A 17,507-nucleotide genomic window follows, 5' to 3' on the forward strand; every position below is an offset into this window, starting at 1 on the left:
TGTGTATTTCTGTAGGTTATGAAAATGTCTGCAGACTGGTGTATGTACTGAGGATGGAGAAGTCCACTGCAGCATCTGGAAATGGTCCAGAGACACGGATGAGACGCTCCATCACTCCAGCTCTTACTGTCTCATCAGGACCAGATGCTGCTGTGGTCTCTTCATCCTCAGTGACCCCAGCAGCCAGAGCATCTAGAGAAAGACCAAAAGACACTGAGGATTTGATTCTGGTAAAGTTTGTTCTGCTGGTTTCTGTTTATACGACGAAGGCTGACTTTCAAAAGCATCATCAAAAAATGTGATGGAGCTTTTATCTGAAGTGATTGACAGTGCTCTTATTACAGGGGCCTACAATCCTCTGATCAAGCTGGAGAAAAGAGCCGTGCTCAAGCACAGTTTTGAACCAGTTCAGTGGTTTAGCACACTACAAAAGTAATAAATCAATGAATGTTCTTGTAAACTCTGTGTAAATGTTTTCCAGGTAGTGGTGCTCATGGAGAGCAGCACACGATTGTTTGGAGCAGACACAGCAGCAGTCAGATTGTCCTGCATGTGTTCTTCTGCTCTCGTTTCAAGGTTGTGTGGTGAGAGCCGACATCATGGTCTTCCTTACCTGTTGCTCAACAACATCCCCGTTGAGAAGAGCGAGACTGAGAAGCACAGCGCAGCAGCAGAACTGTCTCAGCTGTGTTGAGATGATGGTAAGATGTGGGGTTCACACCATCTGTAAATACATGATTGTTAGAACAGTAAGTTTGAATGAAGCTTTGTTTCATGTGTTGTTGACTTGTACATGTATGCATTTATTGTGATGCCAACATTTATACATTCTTTTAATCATTTAGACATGTTTCTTGTTGTCAGTAAATAAAATATAAATATCTGATCTATTTCATGTATTAATTGCTTGACTGAAAACTGATGTATTCACATCAACTGCATTAGTGTATATTCATGTATAGCTATGTCACGACAGAAAAATACATTTTGCTTCTTTACTAAAATGTAATTTTTAAGGAAAAAAAATGTATATATAACTATTGGTTGGCATTTATCATTATTATTGCATGTAAGTGTTGGGGTGTGCAAAAGATGCGATTCATTATGGGGTAATGTTAATTTTTGGAGTAGTAATACTTACATTTTTAGAGTAAAAAATCAACAATCTTCTCCAAAGGCAAGATCTTCGAGCAGCTGTTCGACGTTTCGTTTGTGCAGATATTGTCGCTGAGAGAAACTGTACAGGACTGTTGAGTTAGTGATAGTGATGCTGTGAGGTGGTAGTGCACCTGACCCTCTTTTTTATTATTATTGCCAAACTTATTACATAAAAGATCATGGTAAGAGGGTTGTATCTAACAATAACAATCATAACGCCATAAAACAGTAAATAAAAATTTAACGTGTTCATCATAGTATGAGATACTATACAAGAAAAAAAATTCACATAAAATAATTGAAAAAATATTCTTAAAAATATAAAAACTTAAATTAACAGTATTGGCTATGCTACAACCTTCATTATCAAGATACAAATACATTTATTAAACCTGTCACTCATATCTTTTAAGTTTTTACGCTCATTTTAACTTTGTAGGTCACATGATCAACATAGCGGATGATGATATCCGCATTAATGCTTCATACACAAATACGCATTCAGGCTGTAGAGTATGTACTCTTTTATCGCTCTTTAAATTAGTTCTTATTGAAATTAAGTGCCTAATTAAAGGGTATGCGGTTTCGAACGCAGCCGGACAAAATCTCGTTTTGACATCTCGCGTGGTTCTGTGTGATTTGGACAACTTCAAGTTACGCCTCTTTCGTCAAGTTACGCCTCTTTCAAGTTACGCCCCTGTCTTGCAGTCTGCAGACAGACCCTTCTCCAATTAAAGGACGTTGTCGACCACAGGTTAGGTGGCGCTGTAAATCTAATTTAATGTTTTTTGTCCTTTTAATTTTTGGCTCTGTTGCTTTAAAGATAAGTGGGCGGGGCAAAGACGTGCAGTCTGTAACGCTTTAACAATACGCCAATGCTCTGAGCAAATGATATATTTTGCACTACTGCCGAAAGTTTAATCAGTGTTGTTTGTACGTGAATAATTGTGGGTTCTTTAAATCTTTCAGGTGATTATTATTATTAATTTTCAGAGGCTAAAAGAATGTGATCACGGCACCTTGACGTTGAGAGTGGCCCAATATTGCTTTTATTCTGCAGCGGCGCGACGCGTCACACGCAAGGTGCGGCAGTACCCAGCGCGAGCCGGTTACGCTTGGGTTTGGTCCTAATCTGGATAAACCCATCAGCAACCTCAATGATCTTGTAGATCAGAAGCAGTGTGATGACTAAAACGCCCGATACCCCAGCACCCTGCGCGGGTATGGGTGATGTCCACCACAGCCATCCTGAGGAGTCAGTGGAGCAGCTCTCCAGACGCGCGCGCGTCGCTGTGCCTGAACTGGTTGTTACCTGCGAGCCGTGTGTCACCGAGTGTGACCAGATCCCCCGCGGACCCTCCTCGGGCTCCCATCAACCCGACGAGGAGTCCATCTGCTCGGACAGCGGGCTCAGCGGCTCCCCCGCCTCGTCCCTGGCGCTGAGAAAACTGTCCAACTCTCAACCAACCTCCCTCCAGCCACCTCCTTCTATTAATGAATAAGAAGAAGATTTAACAGGTTACTGCGACTGTAATCAGTCTTCAGGTGAACCGCTCACGGTGAGAATCTAATAAGACAATCTATTTCAACATGTAACGTTATCTATTTTTATGTTAGGCTGTTAGTGAGCCGTTTTTATTTTATTTTTCTAGTAAATAATCCAGTAGCGACCAGTCTTTTTTTTATTTTTAGTTTTTACTTATTCATTAAATAAGGATTCCAGTTTTCATTAGTATCTATGCAGTTAGTCACTAGGCAGAGGTGTAAAGTATTTGAGTATTAGGCCTAGTAAGTTACTTTACTACTATAGCCTACTTATGTATGGAATTTGTACTTTACTAGAGTTCTGTTTAAATCGAATGATTGCACTTTCAAGCATCAAAAGTCTATTTAAAAATCTAGGAAATGTGTTTAATTTTATTTTATTTTTTATTATTATTTAAAGGTACTTAGACTTTTAATTGTTTTAAAAGAGTAAAATGTTTGTCATAGCATACATACTTGAACTTAAGTACAATTTCTCCGTATTTTTACACCCTTTTTAATAAGTGAATATAGGTGCTGTATTAAAATACTTTTATTTCAGCTTAATAGTACGTTTAATAGAAGCTACCTATATTTGCGTGACACTAGTACATATCTATTGGTATTAGTAACATTTTAACTGACTAGATACTGTTTTATTTATTTATTTTATTGTCATATAGACTGCCTACTTCATAGTTCAGTCAAACTATTAGTAAAATTACTAGTAACATGCTACTAACTAGTCACTTAGGAGGACTACATAAAAGTGTCTAAATAATAGTTACTAGTGTCTATTCATTTAGTAGCCCTACTTGATGTATACTTGTAGCTAGATACGAACTGTACTGTACCTTGGTGCTATCATGATACAACTCTAAAACATGTTACCATGGTACTTTTTCTGATTTATTTTGTTAACTAACAATACATTTACTACAAATAAAACTGATTATTATTAGTTAGCTCAGGTCCATTAAATAATTTTAACCAATGTTTTCAAACAGACCCTTGTATTAGACTGCAGTTACCATGGTAGTTTTTGTTTTGATTGCAGGTGCATTGAATACAAGTGTGCACACAGGTGTATGCTGCAGATCGAAATATGCAGTTGAGTAATCCTCATGATAACTGATTAACACTACAGGTTTCAGGTCATGAGATCATTGTTTCTAAATGGAGGGGGAAATTCCACACGTTTTTCTAAACTACTTTTTGTCCCCCTCTCATGTTCTGATGATATTGGTGTTAGAGGTTTGTATTGAAAAGAAGTGCACCTAAATAGTACAAATATCTCTTAAAGGGTTAGTTCAGCAAGAAATTAAAATTAGCTTGTTTTACTCACCCTTGAGGCATCCTAGGTGTATATGACTTTCTTCTTTCAGACGAATTCAGTCCGAGTTATATTAAAAATTGTCCTGGCTGTTCCAAGCTCTATCATTGCAAAGTCTAATTTACATTTTTGGGTGAGCTAACCCTTTAAGAAGCTGTTCACGTGAAAGTGTGTTTGAGCTTGGAGAGCAGAGAGAACTGTACAGGGTTGGAGGTTAAGTGGCTTCATACTGAGGGCTCAGGAAGAGGTGTGGGTGAGCAGCAGAACTGATTTTCTAAACGGATAATTTACCCCAAATAAGAACATTTTATCATCATTTACTTACCCCCATGTTGTTCCAAACCAGTATGAATTTCTTCTTTGGAATATAAAGATCTATTTTGAGAAATGTCTTAGTATTTGGGTGTGTTTGTTTATTGAATTTTTTTTTTTGGTCCATACAGCGGAAGTCAGTGGTCACCAGAACTGCTTGGTTACCAGCATTCATTAAAATAACATATTTTGTGTTCCACAGAAGAAAGTCATTTTCATACAGGTTTGGAATGAGAAGAGTGGATAAATTAATGTGGAATTGTCATTTCTGGGCAAACTATCGTTTGTCTTACACACAAAAATGATGTGGCACCAACATGCAGGGGGGGGGGAAAATATAGAAACAGTCATATAAAAAAACAGTTATGCAGACCCTGATGACTGTGTCAAGGTCAATTAGTCCAGTATATTAGTTGATAAGGTGACAAGCAAGGTTACCTCAGGTTACCCCCCCCAAAAAAACCCCTAACCTCAAAACTTTTACCTCTTTGTTGGCACTGGCTCCTCCATTTTATCTGGCAGCAAAACAAGTGCCATCTGTAAATGTTTCATGAACCACCTTCTAAGATTATCTATTCCTTAATCACAATCACTTGGTATTGCTTGATGACTTTTAGTCCGAGATTGTCGTCAATGATTTGCCACATGGGGTGAAACTCGACCTATGGTTAACAGAGGGGAGGGCGTTGCCCGTTGGAGTCTGAAGTTGACTGAATGCACTTGGTGCCCCAGTGCAGCTCACCGTATAAGAAAATGAGAACAAAAGAGAAGACAAGAGAAGTCTGTAGCAACAAACAACCCTTTACAGAACCATTGTGTACCATGCGGTGGCTCCTAGTCATAGGGTGTTAACTGAAATTTGAGTCTCTTTCATTTTTGGTTTCTCTCCTATCTCCTCTTCAAAGACTGATCTGTGGAAGAAGTCAAAGAATATGGTGAACTGGTCTCCACTTCCAGTGACAGTGAAAAAGCGCTCTCCCTGGGTGCAGGTGGTCGGCCATGCAGGTTTGCTTGTTCATCTTTCAGATGTTTTTAACAATGTTATTGGTGTTTTTTAATTTAAGTCTTTTAATTCTTGAATTCATTATTGTTGTATGGTCATGTCAAATGGATATAAAGCTAAAGATCTTCTTTGTCTGTCTTAGTGTTTTTGTTGCTGTGTCGGGTGATTTGTTTTTTTCTGACTCAGCGTGTATTTTTTTTTTTGGGTCCTGTAGGAAACTTTCAGACGGGCAGTGATGGACGGCTGCTGAAGAAGTACTGCGAGTGTGAACAGCAGTGTTTTCTGCAGCTCATGAGCGACTCACTGCGGCCCTTCGTTCCTGGATACTATGGTGTGACTCAGTGTGAAGAGCAGGATTACAACCTCATGGACGACCTCCTCGCTGACTTTGACTCGCCCTGCATCATGGACTGCAAAATGGGGAGCCGGTGAGGATGTGATCTATAAATTCAGCAATTCAGCACTTATCACAGTACTTTTTGCAGAACTGGTAAAACTCGTGCAAACTGCAGCTTTTTTTAGCCTAGAACCTCTACTTAAACAGGAAGAGGCAATCTAACCAGCATGCAAAGCAACCAACCGCAGTCTATTTTTGTATTTATGTGTGGTTTAGGAGCAGGTGATGCCAAAATAATGCACTGGCACGCTAAAAATATATTTTACAAATGACTACATGAAAACACCATTAATGAATTAACTGAATTTTTTACAGAAATTGAATGGAACATTTTTATTTATCTCAACTGGACAGTTTAGGTAAAATTGAACTCTATGCTGTTCAGCTTGTTCTCAGGTGATACATTAAACCTGTCATGATAAAGTTTTTGGGCAAATTTTCTACTCTAGCATTATTTTTCTCACAGTGCAGTATATTATCTTTGCCATCATCAACGCTCACTTAAAAGGCAACATGAAATGAAAATGCACTCTTTTAGTTTTTTTTTTTTTTTTTTTTTTTATCAGACAAAATAGCATTGAATTGTAATATGGGCCATTTATTGTTTATCGGCCACAATGTGAAATGAATTGGCAGCTTTTAAAACATAATTTTTATTTTAAATCAGCACATCTCTACTCACATGCACTTATTATCATCAACCCAGTTTTTTAAACACAGTTTCCTGCCAGCAACTCTGTTCATGTTATAGTGGACCAGTCCTGTTAAGCCAGTTCTAACATACAAACGACAACGTTTCCATACTAAATAATTATTCCTATGGTAATGTGGACATGTTTACTGTACGTGCTTTTAGGACTTACCTGGAGGAAGAGTTGAGGAAGGCCTGCGAGTGTCCTCAGCCACGCAAAGACATGTATGAAAAAATGATAGCAGTGGACCCGGACGCCCCTACTGAGGAGGAGCAGGCCCAGCAGGCGGTACTCAAAACCAGATACATGCAGTGGAGAGAAACCCTCAGCTCAACAGCCACGCTGGGCTTTCGCATCGAGGGCATCAAGGTAGACATGATTCAGAAAACCTCTGAGTTTATACAGAGGTCAATAAACTATTCAAACCAATACTGACTAGAAATGCTTACTAGTATCTTATTTGATCTTTTCTTGTGCATGGCTAAGTTTTATGTTTGGCCTTCAGTAGAATGTCTTGACATGTTTGATCTGTCTTCAGAAATCAGATGGCACTTGTAACACTAACTTCAAGAGAACAAAGTACAAAGATGAGGTCATCCAAGCCCTGGAGGACTTTGTGGACAACAACATGTTAATCTTGGTATGAATTTGTATTAGAACTGGGCAATATTTACAATATTTATTGTAAATTATATTTAATATTGTAAATTGTAAATTATATATAATATTTATTTATAAATATTATATATAATTTATATTTATATAATTTATATTTATATATAATATTTATATATAAATATAAATTTATATATAAATTATATATAATATTTATAAAAAAATTATATATATTTAATATTATGTATTAATTTATTGATATGAATATTTAATTATTAATCTAAAGTTTATTGTTAATTGTTTTTTTTGTTTTTTTATAAAATTGTTAAAGGTAATATTTTCCCATACAATTGGAATTTTTCTGTACATTATAATTTTATGATGCCTGAATTCACTTGCAGCTTTGATTTAATTTTTTTTTTTTTAATTAGACAGAATAGTATTGAATTTAAATGAAAAAAATTAGCAGCTTATTGTATAAAACGGAATTTAAATATCAGCAAAAATTTGTGTTAGAACTGGAAAATATATTTGACAAATTTTTACAATATATTCATTGTTTATTCATTCAAATGTGTAGTTTTTTACAGTATTTATAAATTGAAATTATGATTATTATTGATTATTATAATCATGAAGACAAACTATTTGTTTCTTGGGAATAACATGTACTGATTTTCTTAATGTTTAAAATGTTTTCGTAAAAATATGAGTAGATAAATGTAATTATATATTGTTATTGTGTGTATAACTAAAAATGAATTCTGTTTTACATCTTGCTTTTAAACATGTTGAATTTAGTTTTTAATAATGGCTGTTTGGTTAAAATAATGGTTCCTCTGCCTGTGCCTCTTTTAACCATTAATCCATTTAACTGTTTAACTATTATGTAAACAAGTTGATTGTTTAGCTCTTCTGTTCACACAGAGAATTACCAACAACGCCTGAAGGAACTACGAGCTGTGCTGGAGAAATCCGATTTCTTTAAAGCACATGAGGTGAGAGGCATCTTCATTTTCCAAATCCACTTTGTTCAGGAATCATACAGGCTTTAATAGGGATGGTCTTGTGTGTGTTTTCCTGCAGGTGGTGGGCAGCTCCTTATTATTTATCCATGATCTGACTGGCAAGGCTGGAATCTGGATGATTGACTTTGGAAAGACTGTGCCCATGCCGCCCCCTCTCACCCTGGACCATCGCAGCCCGTGGGTGGAGGGCAACAGAGAGGACGGGTACCTCTGGGGCCTGGACAATTTCATTGACATTCTGACCAACATGCTTCCGGGGAAATGAAAGGCATTGTGGATCTTCAGAATTGTCATTTTCTGCACAGACTGTCTGATTTCCCTGTTTTTGTTTCTACATGGAGAATAGATGAAGGTAGGAGAGAATGAACCGATGGAATGGACTGACTTGTCTCAACATTTACTACAAGTCCTACTGATGAACATCTTAGCCTGTGAATTTACCTGCTGAAGCCCCTCACTATGTGGTTGTTCTCGCTACTTTTGAAAAGCTTTTTACACTGTAAATAGATTTGTATTTAAGCAGTTTGATTAGTAAAAGATTAGCTTAGTTTTATGAACATTAACTCTGCTGATGAAAATCATTACAGTTGTGTTGTTTTGATAGATAAGTTAAGATGCAAAAAACAGCTATACTTTTGAATACTAATGAACTTCGTAGCCTGTCTGTGATAGTTGCCAGATATTTTTCCTGTGTTTTGCTTAATTTTTGTGACCAAATGTGTCTAATTTGTTTGGGGATGAACTGAATTGAAGTGCACACTATTAACAGTCCTATAAACTGAAGCTGAATCAAATCACAGAACAACAAAAACCTCTTCCACCTCTCTTAGTACTGTTTTAATAACATTGCTTAGCTCCTGATATATGAAAAATGTTAAAAAGTGTTTTGTGTTCGGTCTTAAGTACTATTTTAATTCACATCAAACACTGTTAGTTAAACTGTTCTGCCTCACATTCCCATGTTGTGTGGTTTTTGCATGCAAGCATGAGATGCTAAACAGCCGCTGTTAATAGCAAGCATATGCCAATCTGACTGAGAATGGTGTGTGGGATATTTGAGCCAGTGCTCCTTATGCACAAATTCAGTGTTTGCACTTTTAATCTGAAATCACCTTATTGACGTTTTGTACTGTATAATAAGTAAACGACTTGTGATCATCATGTTGGGAGCTTTGTTGTCCTGGCTGTATTAGTTTTGCACTTCTGGTTTCTGTGATGATAACTAAATAATCTTTTTCCATGCTGGGTAATTTTGTAAAGGTGTTTGACTGTCAGCAGAATAAATATAAACATGATTTTTGTTTTTCCCCTCATCTTTCACAACCATACAAATGTATAAACAGGGCTCCATGCTTAATGTTTGTTTAGGACCACTTGTGCTCTTAATTAAATTGGGAGCACAATATGATCAATGACAGACATTAAAGCAACTGCATGTTATCCATTTCTTAATTTTTTTAATTTAAACTATAAAATCAGAATAATAAGACATATCTTGCTGTTACAAATAAAATGAAACCAGGATCAACAAAATCCTTGCGCTTCAGATGTGCACAGATGCTACAGTACATCTGAGGTGACATTCATATGCATTCACTCAGACTACCTAATTTACTTTAACTGCATGCCTTAAAATAAGATATTAAAGTTCTAATAAAGACTAGATTTCCAATACTACTGTACATAATATTCAGTAGGAACTTTAGTTTAAGTGTGTGATTCTTAGAGGATGCTTTTTTTTTTTTTATCCCATTAGGATCCCAAGGTTGTTTCTTCTGTGGAACACACACACACACACACACACACACACACAATGTTTTTTGTTGTTGTTGTTGTTGTTTTTTGGTCCATACAGTGAAAGTTTGTGGGGTCCAAAACAGCACTGATCTTTGAAAAAAAAAAAACATTCTTCAGAATGTCTTTTATGTTCTGCATAAGAAAGTAAGTTATGAAGGATATACACTGATCTGATTTTAGTCTCATTTATATGTTTAACCTATGTATTGTGGGTGATTCATTTTGGCCTAAAATGGCTAAATAGCCTGTATCTTGTGAGAGTAACATCCAAACTTCACAAAACTTGGTACACACAAACAGGACATTCAAGAAACATGCCAAATTTCCAACAGCAATTAAAAAAAAAAATAAACTATTTATTTCCAATGTGAATAACAGATGAAGGCTGTAATACTACTGTTGTCTTCTGGAGAATAAGAAAAACAGTTAAGTGTGATATTTTAGCTTCAGTGTAAATGGCAGAATATTTCTTGATTACCATTATGAAATAAATTCAGATATTAACATGTATTATTATAAGCTGTTTCATCAAATACAATATCATTACAATTTTATGAATTACAGAGCCTGTAACCTAAGATGCTGATACAGTAGGCTCCAGTTTCCCGTGCACCCCTACACGCAGTTTGGAGAAGTTGGATTTCAGAATTTTCTAGTATTTTGTATGTTGCCTTTTGCTGCAATTAAAGCATGCAGCTGAGATCAAGCAGAAACCGTTAATTTATTTAGATCCATGTTTTCAGTAGGAAAATTCTGGAAGCCACATATTAAATGTTAATCTTTTATTTTCAGTTTATCGCAGTGCACATAACAGCATTATGTTGCCTGGAGCAAACAAGCACAGTACTAACAACAGCCAACAGACCGGACAACACAATCCCATCCTCTGTTTCATTCAGCTGCTGAAGAGCCCACACAGCTCTTCCCCTGCTTTCTCCGCTAGCTCAGCTGAACTGGAGCAGTCTGTACCATCATTTTGTCCTCCAAATCCACAAAAACATTTCAGATGATGACTTAAACGCTTCAGGAAGACTGTCTTAAAGGAAAATTATTATGTTATCATCTTGGCATACATCTTGGCTGTATGTATAAGGATATTCAGGAATCCAGGAAAGATGGCTCCATTGTTCTGGGACTTGGATTACGCTATAACTCCTCCACAGACAGCAGCTCTACAAATGAGTTCTGAGTTCAGGCATACTAGCCCTGTGAGGTGAGATGTAATCTTTTACAATATTTGATAATCATTACACTTTGACCTGATGAACATGACCATCTTTTTTTAGTTTCTATTATCATTCACATTGTAGTTCACCCATGCAAGAAAGCTTAGTCTGGCCTTCAAGTAAACAAGTGGAGTTCACAAGATTGAACCCCTCCAGAACTAAAGATAATACAGGTCTGGTAGCAGGTTCTGCATGCTTTTATTAGTGATAACTTTCAGTCTGTAGTTCATTTCACTTTAGTGTAATTTGCCTCTGGAATTTCATCATACATTTCAGAAGGAGAATGGCGTATGGTAACAGCCACTCACTCATTGCTTGGCAGGGAAAGAAGAGGCCAGAGGGAAGACCAGCAGAGAGTGTTTCACAACATCTTGCCAAGAGTGAGATTGACTTCTTTTCTTATTTAATTTAATTTATTTAATTTTGTATACTCCATCCCTTCTCATAATATCTGTTTTAAGAGATATGAGTCTAACGTCTACTGTACTCTGCTGTAGGTTAGAGCTTTGTTAAGTGCTACAGTCGGATCAGTCAGAATCACAAATAAATCAGGCAGCGCAATTTGGGAATTGGTACAATTGATTCATTGAAAATAAACATCTAAGAAGAATGAGTCATTTATGAACTCTTGCCCAAAGGTTTGATTTCTCCCCCATCACCCAGATCTGAGTTTACAAAAAACAAGAACTTATTGCAAAAATCACTAATGGTATCTGCCAGGATTTGCTACCAATGCAATACAATGTTAAGGATGTTAAGGTTAGGGATAGGGTTAATATCTGTTTCACTATTTTGTAGGCAATCAACACTGTCATTGACATGATCAATAAGTATAAGTATGTATAAGTATAATTATAATAAGTATAATTGACCACTAGGCTGGGTTTGTGCTTGGGCCTCGAATTTCAAAATAAGGAATGGAACATTTTTCTGAAATGCTGCATTAAAAAAATGAAGGTGCTTAGAAATGAAGTAAAAGTTTCCAAAAAAAGGAAAATGCAGTAAAGTTAAAATAACCTACTTGAAAATGTACATTAAGTGCAATTACTTTGTTACTGCTTACCATTTGCTTTTGACTCTTGACAATTAAAGGAAAAAACTGCATTTGAAAGATAAGTAACAAAGCAGTTAATTGAGGGCAATTAATCTTGACTATTTATTGTAAACAAATCTTCTTTTTGTTTCGTAGGCGCATTTTCTCCAGCCGAATAGAGAATCAAGTGCTTTTTCACCCTATGCTAATGACTTCAGCTTGAATGGTAGAGATGCCAAGAACATTGCTGAGTCCCCCGGGAACAGTCGTAAGCTGCACCCGCTGACACAGCCGGGCTTCTACAGTCCAAAAATCCCACGATCAAAACACTGTGAAGCTTCACAGTCCACAAAAAAATCTTTGAAAGGATCTTCTTCTACAAACAACTTGAAAGAGTTCTTTGCTCTCACGTTGCCTCTTCCGTGCTCCAGAAGTGCTGTTCTCAAAGCCAGGTGAGATGCATAAACCATGTCATAATGAACAGTATGTGCAATTTCTGCCAGATTAAATCCGTATGAATTTCCATGATGCCCCACGATTGCTTTTCAGCCAAGATTGAGTACTTGTAATATTATTGTGCCCCTCCTTCCCCATAAGATCCCATGGGGAGGGGCGGGACAGTCAGTAAAAAGTGGGACATTTCCACCACGTTGCATAGAATTGTTCCCTGACCCTAAATTCAATCAGTCCGTCCATCACTGGAGTTCTGAGTCTGATTTGTTGTATTGCTTGAAATTACCAACAACACCAAGAAAAAAGGACATTCGAATTGTAATGAAATGACTTTTATGTTTTTAAAATGGATCTGTCTTTATTTTTGCAGTGTATGTCCTTTTGCAATGTATGGACAGCTTACCTTATTCTTTATTTTATGTGTCAACAATATGTGCGTGTCTATGGTCTTTGTGTTTTATTTCTGCCAGCCCTTTGTGTTCCAAACCACAAAAAGTTAAAACTTTTGTGGTGGAAAAGCCTCCTTTGATGAGAGCTGTGGTTTCTCAAACTTCACCAACCTCAAATCAACCCGACAAAGAGCACTTCAGCCGACTCCAGCCAAGAGAGGACTGTCTCATCAAGAGCCAGGACTGCAGTTTGTTCAGTCTGCAGGAACCCAAGAGCAAACCTCCTAGATATGACCAACCTGTCTGGAGTCGGAGCCAGAATTTATTCACTGAGGATATTTCTACCAAGGATCATCTTTGTATTAACACAGTACATCTGTTCCCTGAATGCCAGTCTAGAGCAGACCAGCCTGCGACACTTTATCCCAAACTGGAAAAGGCAAGTCATGGGATATTTAGCTTGAGTGTTGACGCTGACATTAAACAGGGTGACCCTGACTGGTCATGTCAACTTCAAACCAGCCCAGCTATACCTGACTGCAGCCCAAAACAAAAGAAGACACAATACACACAACATAGAGAAACCGCTGATGTTAGAAACACAGAGCACAACCATGTAAAAAGGTAAGCGGATGGCAGATCTTTATAGGGTATTCTTATTATTTTGTAATGTACCATTTTCATAATAGTAGCTAATAGTATTTTGTAGTAGTGTGTGCAAATAGTAATAATTATTTTAAAATTGCTGCTACCACAAGCACTATTTAGGTTCAGTTACTACTTTACAGTTACTACACTTCGCATTAGAATACTTGATTCTGATTGGTCATTTAGTGTTCAGATTAATATTCATGTTGTTTATAGCAACACTATGTACCATTCTGCTCATAGAATGAAAAATAAATAAATAAATAAAACACCAAAAAATGCAAGGCCAAGAACCCTTAACGTTTTTAAAAGTTAAAACTACTTTTTACTTGAGCTGCGTTTTTGTAACATGTTAAAATCAATAAAAGTAATCATCTGAAACAAATTTTCTTAGTAGTTTGTTTTGCACTGTTTTAATTTTTAATTTTTATTTTTTTCAGTCAGGTGGATGTGAACTCAAAGAATGTGTTTGGTCAGCCTCGAGTGACTGCATCACTGCGAGCAGCATGTTCCCCGCGGCCTGTTCGCAAGAGCACAGTGGTGGAGGACTTGAAAAAACTCATTGTGATGGATGACACAGAGGACAGCGCTCAGGGTGATTCAGTATGTGATTTATTTGACTCACATTCAGCAGTTTGACTTCTAAAGAACTTGACAGCCTAGGACAATAATGTGAAAAAGCAGGTAGCCTATTGTTCTGTTCTGAGTATTGGTATGTGAACAGTGTTGCCATGTTGCAATCTGTTTACTTTCTCTTGTAGTCACCTCAACAAAAAGAGGCGGGGCTTTGCAGCAGTTTGCGAATGTCAGGTTCAAGTCCATCATTACTCAGTCAAGCTTACCTATCAAACCCAGAGTCTACCACACTCACACCCATCCATCTTCACCTGCAAACACGTCAAACAGGCAAGAGTTATTCCGTCTATGAAGCATAACGACATTATTATATGCTATAGTCATTTTATGTTCTATTGCAGTTCACATATATTCTGGTTTTATCAGTTGCTTTTCAACTGTTATTACCTTGACTTAAAGAGATTTTTCTAGTTTACATTGGCACTCACCGGTTCTCTTTTCCTAGAATGTGGAGGATCGCCTGAGCAGGCTGAATCTGACCTGTGGGACAGAGACCAGCATCCTGATCCTGAACTCATGCCCCTGCCAAGCACAGCCTGTGATCTCGACTGGAATAGTTTAGTTCAAGCAGCCCAAGAATATGAAAGTAAGTATCAAAGGACAAATAAATATGTTGAGTTAAGATTGTTCACATACAGTGGTCCCAAATGTCTATTTTTAAATTTAAACCACTTTTGCTATTGTATAAATGTAATTGTCCAAACCTGTTCCTGGAGGCCCACTGTCCTCTGGAGTTTAGCTCCAACACAGGACAGAAGATAATGGCCTTTCGGGAACAGGTTTGACCACTTCTGTTCTAGAGTTTTTCTCTGAACTACTGTAACTTCATTTTTCTAAGTTGTGAGACGTGAGGAAGTGGAATGGAAAAAAACTAAACAAAATTCAAGGTCAAGAGACCTTAACTTCTTTAAAGTTAACTACTTTTAACTTGAGGCCACATTTTTATAATGTTTTGTCAAGCACAGAGGACATGATCGCAGTGGTCAAAAATGTTCATCTATTGTGTGTTCACATAGAAAAGCAGCACAGTGGCATGCAAAAAATGCATTCTGTGTGAACGTTCCCTTATTCATCTTTATTTCTACATTTTTTTGAGCCATTTTTGAAACTAACCCAGTGCCATGGTGATTTTTAGTGGATGTATGAATATCCCTTCAAGTGATTTTTATATTCATTTGTGATATTACTTAAATGTAACAGTTCAGTAAGAAGTTTAATATGAGTAACATGCATTTTAGACACAACATTGCTGGATGCTTTTAATTTGAACTCAGTATGTAAAAACAGATTCAAGTGAATCAGCATAAAGTGCCTCCAAGCATCACATTGCTTTGGTGATTCGTTCCTGAATGAATGAATCAGAATTTTTCAACAATTGTTCAAACATTTCCTCATAAAACATTTTTTGTTTTGTTCCTGAGGTAAACCGTTTTTTTTTTTTTAATAAATTAATAATTTTATTCAGACCGTCATTTGTAACTGCATACGTAGTTATACAGTATGTTGTATAGTTGGCTTCATACTTTGTTTAATGCAATGACTTATTAGTTGTAGTATTATTAAAATAAATGATTCCATGATTACAATTTATTTTCAGCACAAAGGATGGCAACCCTTTTGTCAGAAATGAGTCCTGTATCAAGCAGGCCAGACACACCATCCCATGGAACCTACCAGATCCACCAATCCAGTGCCTATTGCAGTAGAGAAGATATAGCGTAAGTGGGGCATATTTTTTTTAATTGAATGCCATTTTGGTAAATTAATGTTTAAACTGCTGATGTTCTTTCTTTGAATAATACACGCTTGAAAAAAACTAAAAATAAAGATTCTTTGTTTACATCTATGGTTCCATGAAGAACCTTTAACATCAATGGAAACTTTCCATTCCACAGAAGGTTTATTTTAATCCAGACAAATCTCTAGATTATTAAAACGTTTCAAATCAAAGCTAAATACATGCAGAAACAGCGCATCTTTTAGGCGCGGCTGACAGAGAAAAGCATACACAGCTTACGGTGATATGGAGAGACACAGAGGAGACTGTTGACAAAGGAATTGTTGAATAAAGTCGTTATTTTTGTTTTCTTCGCTTACAAAAAGTATTCTCGTCACTTCATAACATTACGGTTGACCTACTGATGGCAGATGGACTATTCTGACGATGTCTTTCATACTTTTCTGGACCTTGACAGTGTTACTTACTTGGCAGTCTATGGGACAGTCACAAGCCTCCCGGTTTTCATCCAAAATATCTTAAATTGTGTTCTGAAGACAAACAAAGCTTTTACGGGTTTGGAATGACATGGGGGTGATTAACGATAAAATTTTCATTTTAAGGTGGAGTAGCCCTTTAATTACCTTGCATGCTTATTTATTTTTTTAGCAGTGACGTATTCATTGACTTTCCTGACCAACTCTCTCACCTGGAAGGGATGCTTAGTCGACTGAGTAGTGATCTGCTGAAGGTGAGGCTCATTTAGCAGTTAATAAATGACAAAAGTGTGTACTACAGTACATGCTCTCATAGAGGACAAACACGCTCACAAGCACCATGTGTTCCTCTGTCCTCTGATTTAGGAAAAGAGAGACAAGGTGGCTCTTCTGGCAGAGGTGTTGAAGCTTCGCATTAGCAACCAGCATCTAAGAGAAGAGTCCCTCTGTGCAGTTGAACAACTACACAAAATCAGCAAAATTTTAAATAAGACACCTGGAGGGATGGAGTAATGCAAGGTTGCAAGCAAAGACTACAAATCTGGATATCGCCATACTTTTTTTTACTTTTTGCATTTTCTGCACTGATGTGAGAGGTCAAAATCTGCTGAATGGATTTAAAAATTGTAAGATTTGTTAATTGGACCCATTAGTGACTGAAAACCTAATCAAATTATTTGAAATATTTAATGAACAAACGTAGTAGTAACTTATAAACAGACTTACAAATGACAATATTCCAGCTCCTCTGAACTTTCTGCTGGCACAGGTCTCACATGAGCTTGAAAACCCAAACAAACTGAACTCAATCAAGGTTTATTAACAGCACAGTAAACCAGAACAACTTTCATAAGGTTGGTAACCCTCTTGGGAAACATATGCTCCTCTATCTATCTGAATAATTAGGTTAAGGCTATAAAAAAAAGCTATAAACCAGCTTAATATAAAACATTATAATAAATATATAAATATATATACAAAGATAGATACTTAAACAATTGCTTTATATTATAAATAAGTAATAAAAGTCTGAATGTTTTATTTAACAA

At 36.6% G+C, this 17,507-nt stretch overlaps 2 protein-coding genes across 4 annotated transcripts; both read left to right on the plus strand.

Annotated features, from left to right (window-relative positions):
• The first annotated feature begins 2,640 nt into the window (after positions 1-2,640).
• LOC109056652 (inositol-trisphosphate 3-kinase C-like) lies at positions 2,641-9,357 on the plus strand. The gene is made up of 7 exons (XM_042778968.1): positions 2,641-2,717; positions 5,233-5,332; positions 5,545-5,758; positions 6,584-6,788; positions 6,958-7,059; positions 7,962-8,032; positions 8,121-9,357. Exons 2-6 carry the CDS (start codon positions 5,260-5,262, stop codon positions 7,980-7,982), a joined length of 615 nt encoding a protein of 204 aa, XP_042634902.1. The 5' UTR covers positions 2,641-2,717; positions 5,233-5,259; the 3' UTR covers positions 7,983-8,032; positions 8,121-9,357.
• A 1,297-nt stretch (positions 9,358-10,654) lies between these two features.
• LOC109061604 lies at positions 10,655-17,410 on the plus strand. 3 transcript variants are annotated; one of them, XM_042778970.1, is made up of 11 exons: positions 10,655-11,072; positions 11,146-11,258; positions 11,362-11,465; positions 12,275-12,570; positions 13,042-13,584; positions 14,049-14,211; positions 14,370-14,514; positions 14,690-14,830; positions 15,842-15,962; positions 16,634-16,712; positions 16,825-17,410. In XM_042778970.1, the coding sequence occupies exons 1-11, from the start codon at positions 10,975-10,977 to the stop codon at positions 16,969-16,971; spliced, it is 1,950 nt and encodes a 649-aa protein (XP_042634904.1). In that variant the 5' UTR covers positions 10,655-10,974; the 3' UTR covers positions 16,972-17,410. The 3 variants fall into 3 exon arrangements, with proteins under 3 accessions (XP_042634904.1, XP_042634903.1, XP_042634905.1); XM_042778969.1 differs by having other exon boundaries at positions 10,657-11,072; positions 16,631-16,712; positions 16,825-17,408; XM_042778971.1 differs by having other exon boundaries at positions 10,657-11,072; positions 11,170-11,258; positions 16,631-16,712; positions 16,825-17,408.
• Positions 17,411-17,507: the final 97 nt, after the last annotated feature.

Source organism: Cyprinus carpio, chromosome A21 (assembly GCF_018340385.1).
Source record: "Cyprinus carpio isolate SPL01 chromosome A21, ASM1834038v1, whole genome shotgun sequence".
NCBI lineage: Eukaryota > Metazoa > Chordata > Actinopteri > Cypriniformes > Cyprinidae > Cyprinus > Cyprinus carpio.